This window comes from Aulonocara stuartgranti (assembly GCF_965226115.1).
Source record: "Aulonocara stuartgranti genome assembly, chromosome: 12".
Classification (NCBI taxonomy): domain Eukaryota; kingdom Metazoa; phylum Chordata; class Actinopteri; order Cichliformes; family Cichlidae; genus Aulonocara; species Aulonocara stuartgranti.
Genome location: NC_138948.1, coordinates 10,644,050 through 10,670,152, shown reverse-complemented (window position 1 = coordinate 10,670,152; position 26,103 = coordinate 10,644,050). Strand labels below are relative to the sequence as shown.

At 38.0% G+C, this 26,103-nt stretch overlaps 1 protein-coding gene across 2 annotated transcripts; it reads left to right on the top strand.

The window, feature by feature from the left end:
* Positions 1-2,195: 2,195 nt before the first annotated feature.
* Positions 2,196-17,698, top strand: tars1 (threonyl-tRNA synthetase 1). Of its 2 annotated transcripts, XR_014280239.1 has the most exons (20): positions 2,196-2,366; positions 3,077-3,154; positions 3,471-3,661; positions 5,054-5,177; positions 5,712-5,836; positions 6,591-6,708; positions 6,804-6,868; positions 7,264-7,342; positions 7,572-7,718; positions 8,223-8,321; positions 9,437-9,603; positions 10,194-10,356; positions 11,665-11,802; positions 13,776-13,853; positions 13,938-14,038; positions 15,280-15,384; positions 15,640-15,712; positions 16,487-16,601; positions 16,731-17,094; positions 17,127-17,698. XR_014280239.1 is itself a non-coding variant. In XM_082555529.1 (19 exons), exons 1-19 carry the CDS (start codon positions 2,307-2,309, stop codon positions 16,877-16,879), a joined length of 2,175 nt encoding a protein of 724 aa, XP_082411655.1. In that variant the 5' UTR covers positions 2,196-2,306; the 3' UTR covers positions 16,880-17,698. The 2 variants fall into 2 exon arrangements, 1 of the variants encoding a protein (XP_082411655.1); XM_082555529.1 differs by having other exon boundaries at positions 16,731-17,698.
* The last annotated feature ends 8,405 nt before the right edge of the window (positions 17,699-26,103 follow it).

Sequence of the window (26,103 nt, the reverse complement as noted above, 5' to 3'; positions counted from 1 at the left end):
CAAAGGCATCCTTGTTAAGGGATTGTCCTGATTTTGCCATAATTGTATATTTAAGCGTGATGGGCTGTCTCTCTCTCGTGACTGGTGACCTGTCCAGGATTTGCCCTGACTCTCACCTTACCTGACAGTTAGCTCACTGAATGGCTGGATGGAGGGATGGATGGATGGATTAATAGCTGGATGGACGGATGTAAGGATGGATGAATGCATAGATGGATAATCCAGTTACAAATGTTTTTATAGCACATATGATAGCAAAACAAATTTAGATACCTGTTTGTTCAGATTGTATTGAATACACTAGCTGGCATAACAGCGATGAGGTGTCTATTCCAAGTTTCATTTAAACAGCTTGGAATGTAATTGGTACACATACATTTTCACCATTTCAGATTAAAATAACCACCCTTGTCAATAACTCCAATATGTTGGGTAAGAGCATAACAAAACAACCATGACCCAGAATCAAGATATCACCAAAATTCACCTGTTTATTTCCCTGGTCTCCACGAAAGTCAACATCAAGTCAACAACTTTATTTTCAGAAAAATCTATTCTTTCTGCCCACACAGAAGTCGCCTGGACTGTTTTGCTGGGGTATTGCTTATTCCAGTCATTAATACCAGTGCTATTACCCAGAAAATTGAGCTCATGTCTTGAACCAGTTCTGGACTTTTAGGCTGCTATCACTAGTTTTGGCCCTTATACCTTACTTTATCAATTACATGAACAAAATAAATGAATAAATAAATAAAACATAGTTATAATAATAATTTTATCCCTTATAATCTGAAGGCCTTGTGACACAATTTAGAGAAATAAAAATAACTTGCTTATATCTATAGCAATTAGAAAGGTCACTTTTAAACACTGATCCCTGCGGTCAGAACATAAGAAAACATTTCACAATGTTTATATTGACCTTATTAGAGTATGCCTTTGTGGTAATAAATTCCACTCTATGGACAATCATTTTTGATGCTTTTGTGTGTATGCTCAAATAACAAATGTACAAACTTATTGTAAATGCTTTGAACTGGGTGTTTTCTGCAAAGAAGAATCCACCCTGCTTTATTTTAGAAAAAAAGAAAAGAGTTCAGGAGAAGGACAAATGACATCACTATCCTGTCTTGAAATTTTCTTTTTATTGTATTGAATACAAAAGATAAAAGTGCAGAAGAGCAGAACCCATTATGTCTCCGCCATGTTGCATCAGAGTAAGTGAGAAAAGTCATCATTTCTCGGATATTCTGATGCAACAATACACATTTATTCCGGTACTCTAAAATCCTTGAAACACAATTAAAGGAAATGGAAATTGCAGTAAATCCATAAGTGGAATGTGTGCGTGTGGTGCATCACACACTTGAAAACCTAAGATGAATTTCAACTACAGAAATATGAAAGATCATGTGAAAAAGTTTACCAATCACTCCTAGAGTCGAAGTGACAATAGTGTCTCATCACAATGTGTTTTTTTTTTTATGTTCAAAAATTCTATTCTTTGGAAAGTACTTCAGATTTATGTATACAATTAGCTTAATGTAAATGCCTTGAGCCAGACATTTTGTTTAAGTACTTTACTTTAGAAAAACAGTTTGGGGAAATGCAAATGATGTCATCTTATAAAAAACCATCGACTTTATGTTGTTGAATAAATAAGACATACAAGAGCAAAAGAGCAGTCTCAATCATACCCATTATATCTACAAATCGATCTATGTGTTTTTATATTACCTGTTTAGATCTACATACAGACCTAGTGCGCAATGTTGCGTCAGAATCTGCTGATGCAATAGACTATTCTGGTAGCGTGAAGGTTACAGTAAGTCGTTAATAAAATGCGAAAAAGGACAGATCATAGTGGCCTCATCACAACGTGTCTTCGTGCGTGTGTGTGTGTGTGTGTGTGTGTTTGCGATGCTTCTACATCCCGTGCTTCATACAAGGTGCACTGACCAAGTGTTCAGGAGAACAACTGAAATCGAAAATCATTAAATATAAATAAATAAATAAATAAAAATCTAGCTTGATATCGTGATATGTGATTGCATTTCCTTATTGAAATACATAAAATGAGGTTTGGCATTAGACTTTTTAATTAATGGACACAAACTTTGAAAGAAATACGACGTGTTACATCACCCTCCTCTGACAGGAAGCACCGCCCAAGAGCACCGCCTGCAAGCTTGCATCAGAATATCCGGGCAACGTCATCAATCCTTCCCCGGCACCTTGCACCGCTTGCAGTAGATATACCTCAGACTTTATCTCTCGGTTTAAAGTAGCATAGCTTTAAACTCCTTATGGCTGAGAAGACTGTCGTGGATAAAATGAGCGAATTACAAGTGGACGAAGGCAAAAAGGTGAGACTTCAGTCTGTGTTTTAAGTCATGTAAAGCGGTTTGCAGTTAGCCTAGCCTATCGTTAGGACCATGCTGTTATTTAGCCACTCAGTAAGAACTTTTCGGCTAGCTGGCTTTCATGGGGATTTTTGTGTTGGCTTTACTGAAAATTGTTCATCTTAAGGGAACTAGCGAAAGTGTTCATTATTTCATGTTTTTGTTATGAACTTTACCACGGCAACAACAGTTATGTCTATTTGGCTAAGTTGGTTTGGCTAATGTAGCAAATCAGTACACGTACACTAAGGCTCAAGCCGGACTATATTCAGAATTGCGACAGTTTAATATTTCTTTCTATGTTGGTAGGCTCACACACGTCAGACCAGCTTAAGGTATTGAATGACTAGCTTGGGTTCTCCTTCTAAATCGGCACACCCAAGTGCTTTAAGTAGTTGTAACACAGCATTTTGTGCAAGGTTTTGTTATGTTTTGATCTTACTGAATATGCTAAAGTAGCAACAAGAAAGATGTATTTAAAATAACCGATATGTATACATTTTTAATTTGCCCAATATTATCTGCATTCGTTACTATTATTAAATGATCAGTTGGTAGGAGTGTACATTTTACATTTCCATGGAAACTTTGTCCATGAGACCCTTCAAACATGTTTTTCACCTAGTTTCTTTTTTATAAAAGTTAAATAATTACATGGTGTGATATGTGTACAGGAAGGAACTGGAAGTGGTAAAGATGGAGGAAAGAAGAAGGGTAAAAATGCTGCTGAAGACTCTGGAGGCAGGGCTGAGGTGAGTTATTATATTGTCAGGAAATATATTGTCATGTTGTTCTGCTATTATTAGATCTTGTTTTTCAAGAACATGAATCATGTACTTGTGTAGATCTGTGTCATCTCAAAGCAACCACCCATTGGCTTCAAGATAGTGTTTTTGTTGTTGCTGTTTTTTTTGTAATGACATTATTCAAAACACAGATTCCCTAAAAAAAATTTGACCCAATGATTGTTACATAAAAAATAAATACAATTAAAACTGCAATGAGTAGACAGAAGAAATGACAATGAAAGGCTTGCTTATCTACTCTCTTTTATTTTACTTTTTTCAGCTGTCACCACAGCCTCAATACATTGAGGAACGTCTTACTTTGTACACAAAGCTGAAAGCAGAGCATGATGCTCTGATGGCAGAAAGAGCTGCAAAGGATAGCAAACCTATCAAGGTTACTCTGCCTGATGGAAAGGTTGTTGAGGCGGAGTCCTGGAAGACCACACCGTACAAGGTGGCCTGTGGCATCAGGTCAGTGCTACAGAATGTACTTTTTCAAAGATGACCCCCTTTTTGTATTTCCTGTAATCATTTTTAGTTTCTAATGGCTTCACAACTCTAAAGGCAAAATTGGAAGCAGCTGGAAATCACACTTGTCAACTTTTGACTGTCTGCTGAAGACAAGAAAATAATGGGGTAAAAAAGCAAAACTTGGTTTGGTTTTGCTTGGAATGTTATCCCTTAGTACCATCCAATGTAAAGTGATTGTAAAAAGGGGTACACATGAACATAAATTTTGGCAGCTACATAACAATCATTGGGGGGGGAGGCTATCCATGTGTTTGGGTTTTTTTTGTTTTTGTTTTTTTTTTTTTTTTTCCCATTTCATAATCTTTTTATAGATGACAAATGTCTCAGCCCCAAGACTTAAAAAGTAATTTAAGTATTTGTTTTCTTTAAATTGCACTGGACTGTTAATGGCATTATTAGCACGCAGTGTATATCCCTGTCAGTAAAAACACACATTGTAAGGCCGATATAATTACATTTGGAATGATCAATTCTCAATGTAAAACAAAATATTTAGGTTCTGTGTAGGGTGGGTAAATATCAGGATTTACTGGCAGTACACTTCTCATTACTAGTCATAGTGAAACCACCCAATGAAATCCACATATAATGAAACTTAAGTGTTTTAGTCCTACTTTTCATAATACTACAAACGTGTACATATTAACTAGATCATTAACTACACTCTACAAAAAATATTGAGGCATGCTTCTTAATTGTTGCATTCATGTGTTTTCACTCTGCCTTTACAAAGATTTGTGGGAGGAAACAAATGTTAGAGTTAGCTCATTAAATTTGAGTGTGATACTGTTGCAATAGGAAATTTCTTCCCTCTGAGATATTCGACTATCAACTGTGTCATTAAGTGGCAGAGCACGTAAAGTTACAGACTGGGGTCACAGAGTGCTGAGGTGCATAAAGGTTAACAACACACTGTTGATTCAGTAACTGCAGAGCCCAAAGCTTCCTCTGGAATTAACATCATCACCAGGAGCTTCCTAGCTTGGGTTTTCATGGCAGCTTCTGTAGTTTTGTGTAGGTGGCCCAGTACTTTTTGTGCTATGTCATTTAATATAAAAGTTTGCATTTCATCATATTTGTCCAGGCATTTACTCATATAATGATAAAATATGTGATGTCTTTGTTCTCTTGTTGGCCATTTCTCAATAAGGTAGAACAGAAATTCTGCTAATCACAAGGATATGGCAGAGCTATTCCCAAACTCCCTCTCCACATGTCTGAGTGTGAGAAAATAAAAGGCAAATTGTGTTGTGCTACATAAATAAGCATTTGCCATTTTATTTCTGTGTCTGTACATTATTGTGATGTAGACTATTTGTGTCTTGTGTTCAGTCAAGGCCTTGCTGACAACACGGTGATTGCCAAAGTAAACGATAGTGTATGGGACCTGGACAGACCTTTAGAAGAAGACTGCAGCCTTCAGTTGCTCAAGTTTGATGATGAGGAAGCTCAAGCTGTAAGTCAGATTTTTCTTTTCTCTCCCTGCTTGTACTACATTGTTTAGAAGCATAGTTTTGGAAATTGATGCTCAACATCTTCTGGATACACAGCGTCATGCTCGCTAAACATCAAAGCTTCAGTTACCTTTTGCTTTGTAAAAGCCATATTTATATACTTGCAAAATCTTCTTTTTTTCTTTTTACACAGGTGTTTTGTTTTCAAAGCATGCAGTTAAAGCCTCAGTTCTCAGTGTATTAATTTATAATGTGCATTTTCTTTTGGGTCTCCTTTGTGCAGTTCCTCAGAATTCAATGACTGGTGTTCCTGGTGTGAATTTGATAAGCAGTGTCACTAGTTCCTTGTTTTTAAACTGGTTTTATAATACTGGCTTCATTCTTTTGTATTGTCAGCTTTTTCTCTGCTCTTTGTCATTAACAAGGAATCTATTCAGTGTCACAACCTTGATATTTCCCCTTAAAAGTCTTAGTAACACAAAGGGTTTGAATACTCCTGTTTTCTAAATTTGCCAAAACTTCTGTATTTCCATTAGGTTTACTGGCACTCCAGTGCTCATATCATGGGTGAAGCAATGGAAAGGGTGTATGGGGGCTGCCTCTGCTACGGTCCCCCTATCGAGAATGGCTTCTACTATGACATGTTCCTAGAAAACAATGAGTGAGTTTCGTATGCTCTAAGTTCAGAGTTTCTGTCTAATTAGTGGTGTTAGTCTGCATCCAGTGATATTTTTGGTCTGTACCTCAGGGCTTAGCAGCTGTCAATCTGGTTTACTGTCTTCAGACCAGAAGCAAACACAAAACAGACAGATTGTAACTACACTAATGCTGTCTAGCTGGGGCTATGTGTGGGGACTGAAAAACATCTTTCTACATATTTCTGTTGGAATAACAAGTCTATTCAAATTAAACAACGAGAAACAACTTAAGGGAAGCTTTGAAAGGGGGATTGAGACACCTTCAGAAATTTCAACAAGTTTTCCTCATAAACAACTTCTTAACTTGACCTTTTTGGATCCACGTCTCTCTGCTTTAGGCTGCAGGAAAGCTTGAGCAGTGCTGTCTAATTAATTCTACAACCTCCTTAATGAAGCCATTTTATGCTAATGGAATTCTTGGAGACTGTTTTCTTTTTTACAAGGATATTTTGACATTGCGTAAGCCCTAAAGCCGAGGACTTTAAAGTAGTTGCCCATCCTTGGATGAGGTTATCTGTATTACGAAGACTTAAGAATTATTCTGTTGGACAAAAGTCTGTTCTCATGGTTAAATATCTGGTCACATCCATGCTGCCCTTTGGAAAGCATGGCAGACTAAATTTAGCAGTGGAGGCAGTTTGCATATTAATGTGGGGTTTTAAGTGAGAAAGTGTTCAGTGTGCAGTTCTTGGTGTGATTTCTTGATGTTTTGGACAGGGGTGTATCGAGCAATGACTTCCCCTGTCTGGAGAGTTTGTGCAAGAAAATCATCAAGGAGAAGCAGCCGTTTGAGAGGCTCGAGATAAAGAAGGAAACTCTCTTGGAAATGTTCAAGGTATCTTTAAACAACAGCACACGAATATGGAACAAAAATTCAATTGATTTGATGATTTTTTTTTTTTTTAAACATAATCTTTTGTTTTTTTCTAGTACAACACGTTTAAGTGCCGCATTCTGAATGAGAAAGTCACCACTCCCACTACCACAGTCTACAGGTGGGTCAGTGAATGTAATAGTATCCTGGTGATATATTCTTTTTTTGTTTGTTTGTTTGTTAATCTCAAGCAAATCAAATAAAAAAAACAGATGCACTTTATTACAGGTGCCTCAGACTTTAACTATCATCCAAAACAATTTTTTAAAAATACCGTAATGTGACTATGATATGTGTGTATATATATTATTTATTTAAATTTGAAAGAGATATTGATTTGCAACTGCACTACTTAATTGGTTAAAGATGCTGTGTTTAGTTCTTTCTGTCACAGACTGGGTCGACATTTCGGCGCTACATTCAAAACACAGCTGGTTCTCCTAGTCAGTATTTATTTTAAATATAGAACAAAACAGGTGACTAAGTGAACTAAAGCTACAATATTTTCCATTTCAGATGTGGTCCCTTAATTGATTTATGCCGGGGACCTCATGTGAGACACACTGGAAAAATCAAGGCACTCAAGATACACAAGGTTAGACTTTTTGCTATCAGCCGTGTAAATTTATTGAACAAACTTGCAGTTAACAATATATGTGGATATAAGAGAGATTTAAAATACTGGAGTCTGTGTCCTGAATGTCTGGCTGTAAGCACATTTGTCCCTATTTTTAGAGCAGAGTTACCCTTTGTTTTATCCCCAAGGGATTTGATGGACCCAAAAGAATGATGAAAAAGCTTACGTACTCCCTTTTGTGTGCTAGAATTCATCCACATACTGGGAGGGAAAGGCGGACATGGAAACCCTCCAGAGGATCTATGGAATCTCCTTTCCTGACCCCAAAATGCTTAAAGACTGGGAAAAGTTTCAGGAGGAGGCCAAGAACAGAGATCACCGCAAACTAGGCCGGGTAAGAATTGAAATGTAAATGAGCTGTGAGTTAGGAAAATGGTCTCTTACAGGTTTCACTGTTCGCAGTCTCTTGGTATTGCAAGAAGAAAATTTGAAATGTACAGAGTAAAGTACTCAAACTAGTTTTTGAACAGTGTGAAAACATGTATGATCTTTAAATCGGTTAATAGCATGTGTAAATAAGTTTTATTTAGTGAATTGTTTGGTAAGCTCATAAACTGATTGTCACATACTGACATTAATATAGCATGATGGAAAAATATCCATGAAGCAGAGTTTAGTTTGCTGGTTATTGAAAGAAAACCCATAGTCGTCAGCTCAGAGTGTAGGGTGTTGCAGCCATATTTTCAGTGTGATGAAGGCGTGGAAAAGGGCACATACCTAGACAAACCCTATTTAAAGCTTAAATATGTCACGAGGTGTCTTCAAATTGAAACCACTTGTTTGATTGCTCTTTTTAATTTTCTGTCTCTAACAAACCCTATTTTCTTTTTACATTCAGGAGCAGGACCTGTTCTTCTTCCATGACCTGAGTCCAGGGAGCTGCTTTTTCCTGCCTAAGGGAGCCTTCATCTACAACACCCTGATTGAGTTCATCAGAGTAAGGCTGAGTTGTCAGACCCACTGATAATTACTGTGATCTAACACTGAGCTTGGAGATGTAGAAAAAAGAGAGGTTATTAGGGAGAAAGTTTACATTTGCAGGAGGAAGAAGAAGAAGTTCTGCGATGATGAAAATGGCTTTATAATGCACACAAGAAAAAAATGCTCCAATTTAAGCCATGTGTCATATACTTTAATACAGAGAACTAAAAAGGGATTGGTAATGTTTTGATAATACAGCATTAAATCAGTGTCTTAAGCAAAGGCCAGATGAATAGGAAAATAATTCATGTTTTCTTTCCACAACAGTAATGCTGTAAATGGAAGCTTGACACATCCAATTTATGCTTATTTAATAAAATATTGTTTTGGCCAGGTAATAGAAAAGCATTGCTCAATGTGATGTTTACCTTCTGACACACAAATTCACTTGTGAATCTCAGAAAAGCTTATTATTATCCAACACTTATTTAAAATATATTGAAACACTGACAGCATTAAAGGAAAGCTTTATTTACACCTGTTCTATTATACAGACACATAAAAGTCAATCTTTTTCAAAGCATTTATTTTCCTGGGTTTCCAGTCAGTGCAGTCATAATAGAAAACACATTCAAGGCAATTTCACTTAAATAGATTTCTGACTGAGCAGATTTGGAGTAATGAGATTTGTTTTGTTCAAAAAACAAAAAATGGTTCTGCATTCTGCTTTCACAAACAACAAAACACCGAAAACATATCAGCAGATATCAGGATTTAAAAGAAATGACAGATTATTTTATAATATCATCTGTCTTTCTGATTCGAACAAACCAATCAGCTCATGGTGAATTAAAGCAATACAAAAGTGAATACCCTTATATTTCAGTTTTTTCCCCAAACTCTTCATAATATATGAACAAACAGGAGAATGCAAATATGCAGCAGTATAAACATGTTTGCTTGCAGAGTTGTTTACCATTTTATTTATGCATACGTCCCTTATTAGAGAGTCTCCAGGTGTTGACAGAAACCACTTCAGCCAGTTGTTTGTAGAGGTGATGGATACACAGAATTGTGAAGCTGAGCTTTTTGGAAGACTTTGTGAGAAAACATTGTCACGTTCATTGCCAGAGTGAGTACAGGAAGAGGGGCTTCCAGGAGGTTGTGACTCCCAATGTCTACAACAGCAAACTCTGGCAGACATCTGGGCATTGGCAGCACTACAGTGAGAACATGTTCTCCTTCGAGGTGGAAAAGGAGATCTTCGCTCTCAAGCCCATGAACTGCCCTGGACACTGGTGAGACTTCTGTTTCCTCACAATCAGAGTTGTTGTCAGGTATAGTTTCAGTTTTAAAGGGCAACTACAAAAGAATGAGGGAAAGAAAAACACTCCTTTTAATGCACAGTGTAGCAAGTGTTGCCTGTAGTGTGAAATATTTATTTTTTTAATACTTGTAATCAGAAGTAACTGCTTGTTGAAGGAAGAGCTGTGTATTACATACATGTCCATTACCATTAAATAAACTCGGACTGCTGTCACAAAAGAAAATGCTTGTCAGCCAGTTCAGCTCAATGTTTGCTGTGTTTTCAGTTGTTGGCCGAGGACACTTGCTGCTGCATTGCAGTGCAAAGAAGCAGACTGCAGTTATTTGTATTCACATCTTTTATCTCTTTCCACTCGTTCAGACTTTTGGTTGTCCACAAAGATGACCTCTCTGAAAATCACACTGTAATCAAAATTGATCTTCAAAGTGTTGAATATCAGTTAAATCAAATATTACACTCAGGTTTTCACAGCAGAGCATTTTTTAGGTATTGTGATTACTCTAGGTATAAGTTGGCAGTTGCATCTTTGTGTATTTTATACATATGTTTGTTTGGCACCAGTTTGATGTTTGATCACCGGCCTCGCTCCTGGAGAGAGCTGCCTTTTCGCATGGCCGACTTTGGTGTCCTGCACAGGAACGAGCTGTCAGGAGCTCTGACTGGCCTCACCCGTGTCCGCCGCTTCCAGCAGGACGATGCTCACATCTTCTGCTCCATGGACCAGGTGAGATGTGCATTGAAATGTGTACAACACACATTTTGGCTTTATATGAGCCCGATGAGACCAGTAAGAATTGTTTTACACTTAAAAATCTGTTTACAGTCTTGGCGTTTCCCACTAGGTATGTGGGGCCAAAAAATTATTTAAAGGATACGTAGGATGCTAATTTCCGATTAGTAGAGCAGCTTTGCATCCTACTTCAATATAATGGATATTTACGCATGGATGATCGGTTCACTTTAAAGGCAATTGTTACTGGTTGAGTGCGAAGCCTTCAGTTGAGACTGAAGAAAAGTAAAATAAATCTGAGTGTCGCATACACCCCTCCTGAACTGTCAGCAGTTGGGTTTCTTTTAACAAAAAAGACAATACCCCTGACTCTGCTATATCAACTTTTGTTTCCTCCTTTAAAGCATGACCATGTTCAGTGTTATTTGACTGAAATACTAAATTCATTACTCTTTAGAAAAGGATACCATTCATACCAGTGTAATATTTTAAGTCACATTTATTACTGAAATACTTTCTAAAAAACGTTTTAATTTTTAATACATTTCCAAAGAACGGCACAGTTGTAACTGGTGCAAACAAACAATATTTGGAAAGACCAAAAAAGTTTCTTAATTTTTCGGTTCATAAGTCTTATTACAGCAGCCGTGATCACACTGATTAATTTTCTCCGTGAAGGCACTGGATTGGATGTTTAATTATTTTGATTGCACTTGTGCACAAATTATTTCATTTTTAATTTTTCTCTTTCATTGCAGCAGCTGGAAAGCACTGCTTGTAGTCGTTTTTGTTTGTTTGTTTTTTGTTGCTGTTTGTGGTGGTGTGGTTTTGTTTTTGTTGTTGTTTTGGGTTGTTTTTTTCCCCCCCAGTATTTAGAATCATGCAAAACAGACTGCAGGAGATATGCTCTTATGTTGCATTAAATTGATAATCAGTGACTTCAGCACATGGTTTACATAGAAAAGAAAGCAATCATTTTCCTTTCAGTTATTCTTATCGTGTATTTTCCTTCACCTTCAAAGCACTCACTCGTTATTTATTTATTTATTTATTTTTTTCAATCATGATGAAATCTTTGTGGTTGTTAGTTTTTGGGTTTTTTTGTTGTTGTTGTTGTTGTTGTTTTTAAATAAACCAAAAGTTGAGCATCTTATCAAACAAAATAATTAGGTTTCCTTCTCTAGCTATCCTAACACAAACAAACATGAAATCAGCAGCAGAAATTACATTTGTAGCCATGTCCAGATGGATGATGTAAACACTATTGCTTTTTTGTTTTCTTTCTTTTATCACTGACCTCAGATTGAGTCCGAGATCAAGGGATGCCTGGACTTCCTGCGGACTGTTTATGATGTCTTTGGCTTCACTTTTAAACTCAACCTTTCCACGAGACCAGAGAAGTTCCTGGGAGACCCAGAGGTCTGGGACCAAGCAGAGAAGGTATTCAAAAGGCCTCTAGCTTCACTACATGTAGAAAATAAGAAAACGCTCAGTCAGTGTCTCACTGGAACATTAAGATTCTGATGTGAGACATTGTTAAGATGTAAATTCTAGCGCCACTCCACTGACAGCGAATGGAGAAGTGAGACTTGCAGACCCTAAGTACATTTATATTTTAATGAGTTTTTTTTGTGGACTTGCAATCATGTCTGAAGAAGGGTTTTTTACGCTTTGAAACCGTCCACGTATTGTTGCTTTAACTGTCTGCTTTTGCTGCCAAATCAAGTTCACAAGTTCTGTATTTTACATCTGTAGTTCGGCTCTAATTTGCTCAGCTTGTCTTTTAAACAAGCATAAACAAATAATAGAAGTGAGTTGGACTGAGTCATAATTAGGCTTTATTGCTCGGTGTTGTGGGTAACAGCGTTGCAGCTTTTCATGAATGACATCAAGCATCTCTGCTGGGACAACTTGAATTGTAGGAGATGAATCTGTAGAGCCACTGTTAAATGATGGTTACTAAATGCCACATATATACTGCATTGTTGTTCCCACAGCACTAGTCCATGAAGGACATAAAGTGTTTATTTGTCTGGCAAGCCTGTGCTGGCTGCCTTTGAATGGTTGAAAAAGTTTGACTGATGTAAAGCATGTGTTGAATTAACTTTCACACGGCCTTTACTCTTCTCTTTATCTGATTGCAGAGGTATTTTATTTCAGCAGTCGGATAACTATTTCATCTGCACATTGCCACACTCGATTCATGTCACAAAGATGTTCAATTATGTTTTCCTCTAAGTGGTTTTTTGTTTGTTTTTTTTTACTCTGTTGGAAACTTTCATCTGGCAGAATAAGCTGATACATTTTGTACCTTGTTGTCACCACTTCATTGATTTATTTATTTATTTATTTTTTAATCATGATTATTTTGTTTTTTGTGGTGGCGGGTTTGTCATTATAATCTAGTGCAGTCTTCTTGGTGGAGGTTCAAGATACATCCTCTGTTTTTTTTTTATAACGGAAAATGTTCAAATGTTTTAAACCCATGAGCCACTAGAAAATATGGTTTACATTTTTGTTCTCAGGCACTGATAAATTACCATGAACTGTAGCTACACTCATTCTTGAATAGATAGAACATAATAGCAGGGTAGAAGAAGAGAAAAGCATACTTACTCTTTATTACTGGCTCTGTCTGCCCTTCTGTTTTTCAATTTATGGGTATTGTAGAAACCTGAAAGAGTTCCTTTTCCTTTCTGCTCCCTTTTTACAGTCACTGGTGTCATCATTCAGTTCTCAGTCCTTCCGTTTTTAATTTAATTTTCAAGCATATCTTTTGTCTGCTGGGAGAAAAGCATTACTGATGGAAGTTATTTTTAGGCTATTTCATTATCAATAAATTGATTGGTTACAGTTACTATTAAAGTTTTAAAGACTATGTAGTTTGCTGATAAGTAGCACACTACAAATATAATTCAAATGCTACAGTATAAAAATTAAATGTACTGTATCTTACTGACTGCACATGTTAATTATGGGCTGCTGCTATCTTTTTCTAATTAACAGTTAGTCACAGTTCTTAGAATAGAAATAAAAGCCATAAAAAATATCAGCTTGCAAGTTGAACAGCTGTCTTACTTAACCTGTCACCTGAAGAAAGCACTCTTTAAATGCAGCACTGACTTTTAATGATTAATGTGTCCCACACAAAGGTGGAAAATTATACACACAAAAGTGACTGGGGAACTTGGCATCGTGCTTGGAAGAAACTGCTGCATATTTCCCTCAGCTCGTTACTTCCCACAAGCAACCATAAAATATTATTGAGACGTTAGCATTTCTCAGTTCAGTGATTAGTTCCAGATGAAGAAAAGGTCAGGTCTAAAGGAGGAGCCTTGCTTAACACCTCTGTTTACCTGCACGTTTGTCAGAAACTGACATGGTAATAAAGCAGTTATTGTTTGTATTTACAGCAACTGGAGAATAGCTTGAATGAATTCGGAGAGAAATGGGTTCTAAACCCAGGTGACGGAGCTTTCTACGGACCCAAGGTGAGCTGTGCGCTGCACTAATGATGTAGCTAAACTGTGGAACTGCAGAAGGGTCGCTTTTGATCACAAGTCTTTTGTCTGCAGATCGACATTCAGATCAAGGATGCCATTGGTCGATACCATCAGTGCGCTACTATTCAGCTCGATTTCCAGCTCCCGATCCGCTTCAACCTCACGTTTGTCAGGTAACGACAAGTTTTATATGTTGGGTAATTAAATTTATGGCCCATGGGATAAGCTAAAGTGTCAGTGAGAAAGCAGGAAATCCAGTAACCAAATAGCGATGAGTAATATTCTTAATATGTAAATAAACCCCCTGACTTGGAGACAGTTAACTTGTCTGCCAAAAAAACATTACAAAATTATCTGTCTTCATTACAGCTTTATGACAATACCCAGTAATAAAGCTTATAAGTGCAAGACCAACAAAAAGGAGCACCACCATAGCAATTATCTGTTTCTCTTTATAGTGCTTAAAATGTATAAAGTCTAGAAGCAGAGCTCCCCCCCCCACCCCCCAGTCTTTTTGTAACAATAATAAATGATATTTCTAGCAATAACAAAATAGTAGTACTTTCACTTTGCCTCAGTCTGAGAACACCTCAAACGGCTTCTGTCATTGTCTGTATAGCAGGAAGGAACAGACAAGAATTACAGCTGTCACAGGTGATGAGATCAGAAGTGACAGAAAATTCAGAGCTTCATGCGACTGGAAAATGTCAGTCTGTGACCTATAAATGTGATTTTCACTTATTACCATAGTTCATGTGTACAATATGATCATACTCACGTATACAGTAATGCATACTCTTTTCCATTAATGGCATTTTAGGGAAATTTTACCAGTTATGCAAGTCTCACCTATTATTATACATCTCACGATTCAGGTCATATTGTTGTCTTTTCAAACTGTCTTTAATTGGTCATTTCTTCACTGTTGTTGCATCACTTCATAAACTGTTTAAATTACATTAGGTGATGTTTGTCAGTAGCTAATTAAATGAAAATTCACCTTGGTAAATAATTAACCTGTAAAGCATAATTGAAAGTATTAGTAGAAGCTGGCAGTTGGAGTTTGAGTTTTACACATCATGTCGTGCACTGAGTGCCATCTTTCACAAAAGGGCAGTAGCTGCATGAAAATTAATTTAGATGTTTTATTTCTGTCTGGGGGGAGGTGAATAAGGTGACATCACAATATAAAATTGAGAATTAGATAAAAGACACTCTAGTCATTAAATAGCATATGCTGTCCTCACCTGTTTGTTAATTGGCCCTCCATCATTTTCTATTGATTGCTTTTTGTAAGTCCCTCACTTAAAACAAACATAAGTCTGAGTTTTGTCCTGTATAAATGGTTGTGTTTGCTGAGGGGAAATTTTCACTCTGTTATTTTTTTTTTTTTCCTTTCCAACAACCTTTGTAGCCACGATGGTGACGACAAGAAGAGACCTGTGATCATCCACAGAGCAATCCTGGGATCAGTAGAGAGGATGATCGCTATTCTCACTGAAAACTACGGGGGCAAATGGTTTGTAAACAATCAGTTTAAAAAGGTTGATTTGTGAAGTAGCACCATTCTTGATTTTTGACATTTTTGGTTTATTGCTGTTCTTTCAGACTGTTCCCATGATTTCTTGATTAATGGGCTAGAAATGGAAGCATGACAGCTCAGTGGGGGGTGGGCGGGTGCCATTTTTTTTACATGGGTTTCTGGCAGACGGGCAGGTTTCTGGCCTGTTTTTTAATAATCAGCTAAATGCAAATATGTCCTCCTCTGTTTCAGGCCTCTGTGGCTCTCTCCTCGTCAAGTGATGGTTGTACCCGTGGGACCAACCTGTGAAGAGTATGCTGAGAAAGTAAGAACTGACCTTGGCTGCTTCCGTATTTACATTTAAAGGACATTACAAACAGCACCCTCAGGCTGTTGAGCACTTTAATTTAACTTTATACATATTTTGTTATGTTATCACAGACTGGAGTCATTCAGTACTGCAGTATTTAAGGATCATTAGTTTCGTCTCTATTAAACTACTGCATGCTTTGCCGAAATTCAGCCTGCTTTGTTGCCTCAGCTTTTAAGTGTATAATTTTTTAATATTTCTGAACCAAGTCATGCAGGTTTTCGTGAAGCTGTCCCACAATGTTTTATTTAAATTTAAAATTAAAGCAATGCTCTGCTACTTAATTAGGATGTTAGTTCATAAATACTAATGGATTTTTCTTCTGAACGTTTTTTGTTTTGATTACAATTTAATTATTTGACATTGGCCTAATCATGGCGAGCACAATGTTATCACACCTAATAAAACTGACTGTCAGAGCTATGAAAATAAAACTCGGTTTGTATTAATGTTTGCTTAGCTTTTAACATGTGTTGGGGACATTCTGGTTGGATATCGTTGGTGCTGAACATATTTGTAAAGGTGGTCTATAGTCCCAATATTGTAATGGGAAAAGAGAACAGCCCCACAGTCCACTGTGATTGTAATGGTTTCTGTAATATGATCTTTATTCTGTTCAGACTAAAATGTGTAACATCTACAGACTTTTTCTTGTAAGCAAATGAATTAATTTCCAAAACGTTCCTGGACTGTTTTAAGTGTTGGTTGTTTCTCTCATTAATGTGGCAGATCAAGCAGGAATTCCACAGCAGCGGCCTCATGACTGACGTGGATCTCGACCCCAGCTGCACCCTGAACAAAAAGATCAGAAATGCACAGTTGGCGCAGTATAACTTCATCCTGGGTCAGTGGCAACACACATTTGTTTCAGTCTTGTCTGTTATTCCTGTCCTTATCGCTTTCTCACTGACCATCTAGATATTGATTTTCCTTCTCTCCCTTTTTGTCTTTGCATGTTTCCCTGTTTGGAAAGTGGTGGGAGAGAAGGAGAAGACGAGCAACACAGTGAACGTACGCACCCGAGACAACAAAGTCCACGGCGAGCACAGTGTGGAGGAGTGCATCAAGCGCCTCAAACAGCTCAAGACCTCCAGGTGTCGGAACGCCGAAGAGGAATTCTAAGAAATCAAAAAACAGTTCCTTGAGTAACATGGGGGTAAAAGGTTGAAATATGTTTTTGATAGGGAATAAAACTGCCTTCAATGTTTTGTCTTTGCTCTTCTTAAATGATTTTTCTGGTATCTTCCTTTTGCTATTTTATATCACTGTTTTTAGTTGTCAAATCACATCGTTAGTATAATTTTCCCTATTCATTGTTCTTAGACAAAATCCAGCTGGTGGGAATGTAATGTGGGGATGTCTTTGAAAGGTTTTCAGACCACTGCTATGAATAAACCAGAGAACATTTTCCAAATGTAATGAAAAGAAGAGTATGAAATGAGGATGATCTGATATCCTCGTGTTGGTGTTGTTCCCAGATCATCATGAAAATGTTGTTCCAGGTTCAACATTGCAAGTGACCAATCACATTGTTGTGACGTTATTTTTTTTGCGCGCCAAGCCATTCGTGCATTTATGAAATTCCAATGTTGCAAGGACAATATCAATTCTGCTTACTGTTTATTAAAGGGTTAGGGTTAGGGTCAGGGTCCGTTGATCGGCGGACAGAGGCGGTTTCACGCAGCTTTAGAACAGTTTTTTGTTTTACGTCGCTTTTTCCCGAAGTCGCAAAAGTATGACGTCACAACATTCTGATTGGTCACTTGCAATGTTGATCCTGGAACAACATTTAGTATGATGATCTGGGAACAACACCAACACGAGGATATCAGATCAACCATGAAATGACTTGTACCTCAACTGTCAGTGTGTATCACTCGTTATTTCTTCAGGGAATTGTACTTTAGTTACAATTTTGATAATTAAATCATCTATCCTCGACAGTTGTACCCTGTGGGTTTTTTTTTTTTTTTGTATTGTAGAAGCAGATTGTTGTTTGCCCAACAGTCACCCAGAAAATGTACAAATTAGACAAGTTTGAGTTCAGAAAAGTAAAAAAAATAATAATAATAATCCAGCACCAAGTTACAAGTCAACAAGAATCTAAATTTCAAAGCTGAAATGAGATGGCTGATGATGATGCTGGTGGGGTGGAAGTGCGGAGATTGTAAAGGGAATATATCCATGTCTAAAAACCGGATCCTTATCACCATCCTCCACTCGTGCATCATACTTTAAGACGGGAATCAGCAGTGTGCTGGCAGGTACACACCTGATGCTATTTATTACACGCTTACTGAGCTTTGGGACCATTTACTGTGCCTGTCTGTGCTGTTAGACTAACGGATGAGTGAGGAAGTTTTATTTAAACACTGGGAAACGCTTCCAGTTACCTATAACCAGTGTGATAATACATGCAGAGAGGATTAAACAAATAAATGTCGCTTCTGCACTTTCACTGCATGTTGATTGTGTTTACTGCACAATCTGTATTGCACCCAACTTGAGTTTGGGGATCATTATTATTCCGGCCACTAGTGGGTGCCATATCTGTGTGTTTTACTTACACAGCTGGAACAGACAAATGAAGACAGGTCTAAAAAGTATGTGCTTTGTATCAATCCCAAAGGATTGAAATTGTAGAAAAAATGGCAACAAACATTATGTACAATAATCTAAAAATACTTTCATTAACCGTTGCATTTATTTGTTCACTTAGATTTAGTGTTTATGAAGTACTTAACAGGTTTAGCATTTGCCCTTCTTCCGGTACTGACTGTAACTGTTCCTTTGCTTTATTTGGGGGGGAAATTGCTTAAGTCATACAAAAATTTTTAATTTAAGTTGGAAATAAAGCATGCACTAAGTTAGAGTGAAGGATGGTCTCATACTTGCAGAAGAGGTGGGCAAACTCTGAATACAGGCCAAAGAAAACATTTCATTTGGCTGCTCCACAAGTTGAAGGTAATTAAATGTGAGAGAAGCCATAAGTTATTTTGGCCGATTTAGGCTTTCGGCACCAAATAAAATATGTTCACTGGCTATATTTCTTGTGTAGAGTTTAATTTCACACTTCATGCACACTGATTGTTTAAATGTATGTTTTTTGTATATCCATTTTCTAAGTGTAAATGCATGAAAAGGGTCCTGTGTGTTCTGTGCAAACACTGTCTTGGCCATGGCATGGCAGTTATGAATTTTTAGTATTTGTTTTCATCTCTCCAAGGTGAGATGGGAGACAAAAATACAACAAAGAAATCAGAAGATAAGAAAAAAAAGTGTGTGTAAAGGCACCCTCCTATCAAATCTGACCACAAGGGGGAACAGCTGAACCAGGATCTCGTGGGGGGTGAAAGGGAAGGGGCCTAATGCCGGTGGAGTGTGGGAGAGAAAAACATTTTGATAAGGGGTTAATGAAAAAGTCAATGGAGTAGAAGAGTGTCAACAGACAGAGCGAGACAGCCAGAAATCTCTGGGGATGCAGCTCGGCTGTTGACTCTCAGCTTGCCTGTGAATCCTCGCTCCCTCTTGGATCCTTCCTGTATGCTTCACTGACGACCTGGCCATGAAGGGTCACAATGCTTCACTGAACTGAGCAAACTTTTCTTTCTCATGCCATGCATGCATTTTAAGGTATTGATTCACATACTTAAAGGTCCCACTGCTGCTCTTTCCCTAGGTAATAAAGTGATTCTATGAAAACCTTACAAATAGTCTTGTTATACAGTATATTATACAGTACTGTTTTAATACTTATTTTTTATGTTAAGGGTCCTGAAGTATTTTTTGATTATCATGTTTCAAAAATGATAAAATTCTCAAATTAATTATTGGAGAAAAAAAAAATCACATTTAGCCAACAATGTGATGCTCAGACTTGGCACTGCTTAACAAACTGTGATGTATTCATAGCTGAGCTGGCTGCAGCTGCTTTCACTGCTGCAAAGACATGGCAAAATCAAACTTCATAGGCTCCTATGTTCACACACATACACACTCAAGTCTGTCCACAAGACTAGAGCAACACTTCAACACCGAGTCTGTGACAAAGTAGGGAGCTCACACTGTATATAAAAGATGGGCATCTGCTTCTTGAACCCAAATGTCACAAGTGCAGAGTAGATGTGACACAGAGGGATGCTGCATGCTCATACATGAAGAATTGTTAATCACAAGCTCTAAAGTCATGCTTTATTACATGGAAACTAATGAGAGCCATAATTTGCAAAACGACCATAACTCGTCAGAAAAGTGTTTACTGATGACATGGATCAAGGTAGCTGAGGGTCCCCATAGAAATAGTGTCCTGAAAAACCCGAGGTGGCCATGTACATCTTTTATATACAGTCTATATGGTAAACGAAACAAGTTTTGAAAATGCTGCTCTTTGAAAGAGAGACGAGTTCATACAGTGCTACTAGGCACATTTTGCTGTCTTTGGACAATATGTTTCCAACCTGTGTGCTAAGCAGAAGCTAGGCTAATGTAATATTTCTATAATTGTGGTATCAATGTTCTTATCGAAAAGCTAGAAAGAAAATGTATTTCCCAAAATGCTAAACCACAATTTATGCTGAGACTTCTCATCCCATCTGGCTTTTTTTTTTTCAACAGTAACAAGTTGTCATACTTGCTTTTATGTTTATTTTTCCTTGTCGCTATGACAACTGAGAGCAGTTGTAAAGTTAGTCTGTATGATGCATGTCAAAGGTTTTTTTTTTTTTCCTGTACTCCACCCCCTCCCACCCTTAAAAGTGACAATCAAAAACCAGAAAGCCTCCCCCGCACTCATGTTCCTACCTACTCTCTGCCCTTTCATCCTCAAGACATGTTGTTTCTGGGCCAAACGAATGCATATTTGAATGCTTACCAACCGTTTTCTTCTCCAGAATACTTCTCTGTCTCTGGAGCAACTCCTATCAACCCTGCCACACACACACACACACACACACACACACACACACACACACACACACACACACACACACACACACACACACACACACACACACACACACACACACACGCACACACACACACACACACACACAATCTCCTACTGCACCATAACCCCTCTGCATAAATGCAACAGAACCCAAAATTATGGTCAGCCGCTCATGAAGTTAGTTTTGCTTGGGAAAACCAAGCTGCCAGCTTTAATATCATAATGTTACCAAATTATATGGTTCTAATTGGGAACTGTTTGATCACACTTTCTGGCAGCTGAAAAGCTAGCGTGTGACCATAGAAGGCTTTTTTTTCTCATCTCAAAAGTATGACCTCTGTTTCTGACCCAGCATAAATTAAGGAAACCGCTTTACACCAAGGAGAGGCCTTTGGCACCAGGCACACCCTGCATGCAGCCAACAGCAACAGTTCTCTGTGAATATCTGTGATGTAGGTCTGGAAGATGTGCAAACACAAGACAGCTGCATGTCAAGAAAAACTAAGCAGCAGTAGTTGGTTCAGCTTTAAACAGTACAATAGTATATCAAAGAGCAAAGATGAAAAAGAAAATTCAATAATCAGATTTGATTTAGTAACTTTGTAACAGATTGCTGTTTTAGAGAAAAACCTGTTTACTAATATCTATTAATTGATATTTCAGTATATATTAATAGTTTTCAGGTAATAATTGAACTTCTTATCCATAACTTTTAACTTGAAGATTAAATAAATTCACACTTTTGTTATTTAAGTAAAGTAGATTTAATGCAGTCTGATAGTACGACTCATGGGTTGGATGAGCTAGAATTACCTCAGGTGTGTGTGCGGGATGTTGTGCAATCTACTCTTGTGATAATAAAATTAAATAAAGATCACACAAGTATGTTCTTGTCATTGTGAGTCATTTCATGGAACTGCTGTGCCGTTTGCCAATATATTGTATATCTATATGATTATGTTTTTGGGAATCACTGAGCTAGACCACTATTCCTTTCAGGTCTATTTGATCTTTCTATCAAACTCAGCCCAGCAATTATTTCTTAACAGGTGATTAATAAAGTTTGACATTCTTGAGCTGCAATTGCGGTAGAAGCAATTAGCCCCCGACACTTAAAAAAGCCCCGACGTCTTTACCACAAATCAGAATTTTAATCTTAAAGGCAGCACCTTCAGCATCACATTAGCAGATGGAGTGGAGTTTTTTTTTCTCCTAATATACTCCTTATGGTAAAGACTACTGTAAATCAACCCCATCCATAGTCCACCTTTCTTTCATTCCTGTGTTTGTTGAAATTGGCTCAGAGCACTGGTCCAACATGAATTTAGCAACCTCATTACAACCAACCAAAACCCATTACTCTGCTCTGCCCACGGGGAATAACACCTTTTTCTTCATCAAGCAGCAAATAAGAGGTTTTACCCGCAGTTTCCATTACTTTACACTGCACAACCTGATGCAAAATACCTCCAGACTTACTCTACTGACTAATTTTCAAAACATTTTCCCCTTATGCACCTTATATTTACTCATGCAAATTAGCCTAGCAGTGAGATTTAATAGAATTTCCTGATGTGTCTTTTCACACAGCTTTTTCCTGGTAACATTCGACCTTAAAAAAATCTCATGCAGTCTCTGACGGTTTCCCAAGTAGCTGACCTGTTAGTTGGCTATTTCACTATGAATTCCCCTTTTCTCTCCTTGCTTTAACCCAAACACAGTCTCTTCCTTATATGTAGCCAGTCAGATGTTTAGGCTGGACGTTCTCCACGGAGGAGGCCTCAGTGTTCTGCATGGTTGTTATTTATCTACATACTATTTTTCTCTTAAACAGTGTTTTTTTCTTCCTTTCAGCTCTCGGGGGTGGTTTACTTTAGCCCCATAGCAGGAGGTGCAGCGGGACTTTGGCAGCATACCCACAATTCACCAGTGGCAGACGGTGCTGATGAAGCTACATAAATCACTAGCTCATGGTGCTAATAGGTGGCAGTATAAAATCAAACAGAGACCACCCATGCTGCAGTGCAGGAACAGGAGCATCAAGTCATGTCTACCGTACCATACTGCACTGTACAGCCATCCGAAACACTTAACCCCCCCTTGTTTCAGTCCAAGGGGCTCTCTTAGCAACACAGGAAAGGCGCGTCTGGCATCCACAGTGCAGTGATTCATATTTGGCACTTTCATAAAGGTTCCAAGCTGCTGGAGTTTTTTTCAGGCCTATTGTCAAATGTTTAACTCCTCAATCGTCTTTTCGGAAAAACCTATAAACTTTCCAAGACCAATCACCGATTAGGAGCCTGTGCTTTTTCCTCATTCAGATGAAGATTTCAGTACATCACGCAGTCCCCCCCCCCCCCCCACAATTTTTCACAGTGAGGAGAAAGGCCTGCACACTTACCATCACCCGGATTTTTTTGTGTGTAGTATATTTTCATGTATAAATGGAAAAGGGCTTGAGCTCATTCAGCAGAGCTGCTAAGAGGGGTGTGAAGGTGGCTGTTTGCAGGGCCTCTTTCTTTGTGAGAGGGGAGATAAAACACAAGCAGCGCATGAGGGGTGGGCCCTCATTGAAAAAAGCAGAGCATATTGCTCAATAACAACGCTGGGATCCCCAGGTCAAGCACAACAAAACTTTATCTTGGCTGAAAGGGCCCCATGACCATGTATAAAGCACACCCCCTCTATTCTCACATGTTTGAACTTTTGTTGTGTTGAATGATTATCACATATGAAGGGTGTGCTTTGAGAGTCAAGAGTATGCTTCATGGAGTGCAAATAGCATAACAATATACATAAATCAAGTGGATCACCCTATTCGTGTTTTTTGTCCATTATAACTCTACGAGGCACAATTATTACGTACTCAAGGCAGACTGTCTTAGAGTCAAAGTTTAATTGGAAATATCTTCCAGGCCTGAATCAGTGAATGAAGAAAAAACAAACACATATTGCTACACACTTTTAAAATCAGTAAAGCACAGTCCTGCATCACTAAATCTGGAATATTAAACTAATATTTATTGTTCACTAACAAACTTGTTGTATCTTGTGCAGATTGTTTTATTTTTATGAAGCTGCAGACCAGATTTAGAAGGTCTGGACCAGTCCTCAGACCTCTAGCCATATTTTTTGCCCGGTTATGCTCTTACACAAACCTTGGGCCACATCGAAGCCATTAAGTTCCATTTGACACGTCTTTTTTCTTTACTACCCTTTCACTTCAGCCTCATCCTGAAATCGCTCACTCTGATGGACTTTAGCTGTTACAGGGTGTCCTTTACAGCCTATAAATAGCTTGAGGTCATCTGTCATTAAACTAGAGTGTGCCACAAAATAAATCCTGGCTGTGCTCGCCCCAGACGATAAAGTCCGAGTGTTTATGGCAACTACCTGTACTCCACTCTCACTCTCTGTCCAGGTGGGCTGATGAAGGGAAAATAAAATAAATGATGTCAGTATTTGCAAGTTCGAAGGCTGGCTCTGTGGTTTATTTTAATGGTTAATGTCCAGGTTTTGCAAATATGTGCCCTGCTTAAACGATCAGTGCGTTCAGTTTTTTTAATTTGCAGTTTTGATTTTATGAATAATGATCTGCGATGGTTTTACTTGTGAATGAGAATTTAAAAGTTGCACTCATTATGATCAAATTTAAATTACTTTTTTTTTTTTTTTTAATGGAGCATTACCAGGAAATAATGTTTTACTGTGAACTAGCCAAGCTATGGCTGTTAGACTGACCAGTGACCACAGCTTAGCTGAAACGATAAAGGTTATTCTAATGTAGTGGTTATTGCAGACTACCTATGATTATTTGTTTCTATAAAATAATATAGATATAATGCATGTCAGCACAGTCAACTTAATTCTGGAGTTAAACGGCTTTTGTTTTTCATCATTTTTGTTCTCAGGATTTTCAGTGGACAGGAAATCATAACTTAAATCTCTGTTTTAGCATTTTTAAAACAGATTTTTCCACTTAGGCAGGAGTTGTTATTGCAATATACAGCTTCCTTGAGTATGTTTTTATCTCACAAACACAGCTTATACAACAAATACTGACTAATATTGATGGACTGACGACCTATCCAGGGTGCATACCTTGACTCATATGGGATAAGTTCATGCCTTGCGGTGAGCCTGAATAGGATAAGCAAAAGAAAACCAATGGATGGATGGAAGTTCCTCGTTGATGAAGAGCTCAGATCATGGTCAATAGCCGCCTTCAAGGGTAATCAGCTGTTACTGGTGAATGAGAACCTGCTAACATCTGGTAACACTGTTGGCAGTACAACAGCTGATTACAGGACAACGCCTAGAATCTGGGGTAGCAGCATACAATCAACACTATGATTACAGTGCATAGTTTAGTAGCTATACAAAGTACCTATACAAAAAAAAAAAAAAATGTTGGCAGTGAAACCCTCAGACATGATTTTAAATCATGTAGCCTATAGTATCCATCTTCTATGAATTTGGCATCAGGACCTTCAGTGGACACGTTGCTAGCGCGTTGGAGCAGAAAACACAGCTTAATCAACCGATTCATTGTTTTGAAAACAAATCAGACCGTTTGAGTTGCTAATTTGCTCTCGGTGGCGCATTTATAGTAATCATCGCCATGTCTGCTTTGGAGTAATTTTAGCCTAAATTTTTAAAAGGTGCAACTGTTTCCAGACCTATCTATGTAAACGCTCGTTTCCAAAGTTGGCAAAATCTTGAGCAAATATTTCAGTTTAGTTAAGTAATCTTCAGGATTTCAACAAATCAACTGCTACTCATTACTTTGCCGTCAACGAGACGCCCCAATCTAATGGAGTCTGATGTGACATCCCACCCGAGTGACATCATCCCATGAGGAAATCTTACTTCATCCAGTACACTGAGAAGAGAACCTATCAGGCTGCCAATGACTTTGGGCATATTTTTTTAAATGTTGTCATGGGAGAGGTGACTGCATTTGCAAGAGCCAAACAAAAGGGGCCTTTGTCCCTCCACATACATTTGTCCGAAACCACCTCCCCTAATTACCAAGGTTAGTCTTTGGAATTGACAGCATAAATATTAAACTGTCAAATTCTGTCTGTTGGCTGCACGTTCCAGCATGAGTCACTGACTGCCGAGGCCGAAGGAAGACAACCTTCTCTTTCTCTCTGCTAAGCACGGCCGGTCAGTGGAGAAGAAGCGAGCGCTTCTCTTTTACCTGTTAGAGTACTCAGCTATAACATTTTTTCAGTGGTTTTCAAACCACTCTACAGTATCTTCATAATCAACCTTTGTAGGTGCAACATAAACAAGCTTTAGATGTTGCAGTAGGTGGATTTTGTTAAAGTGGACATTGCCAGGGCAATGATACTTCCTCGGTTCAGCTACTGAGGTGGTGTCCCACATTCTCAAATTA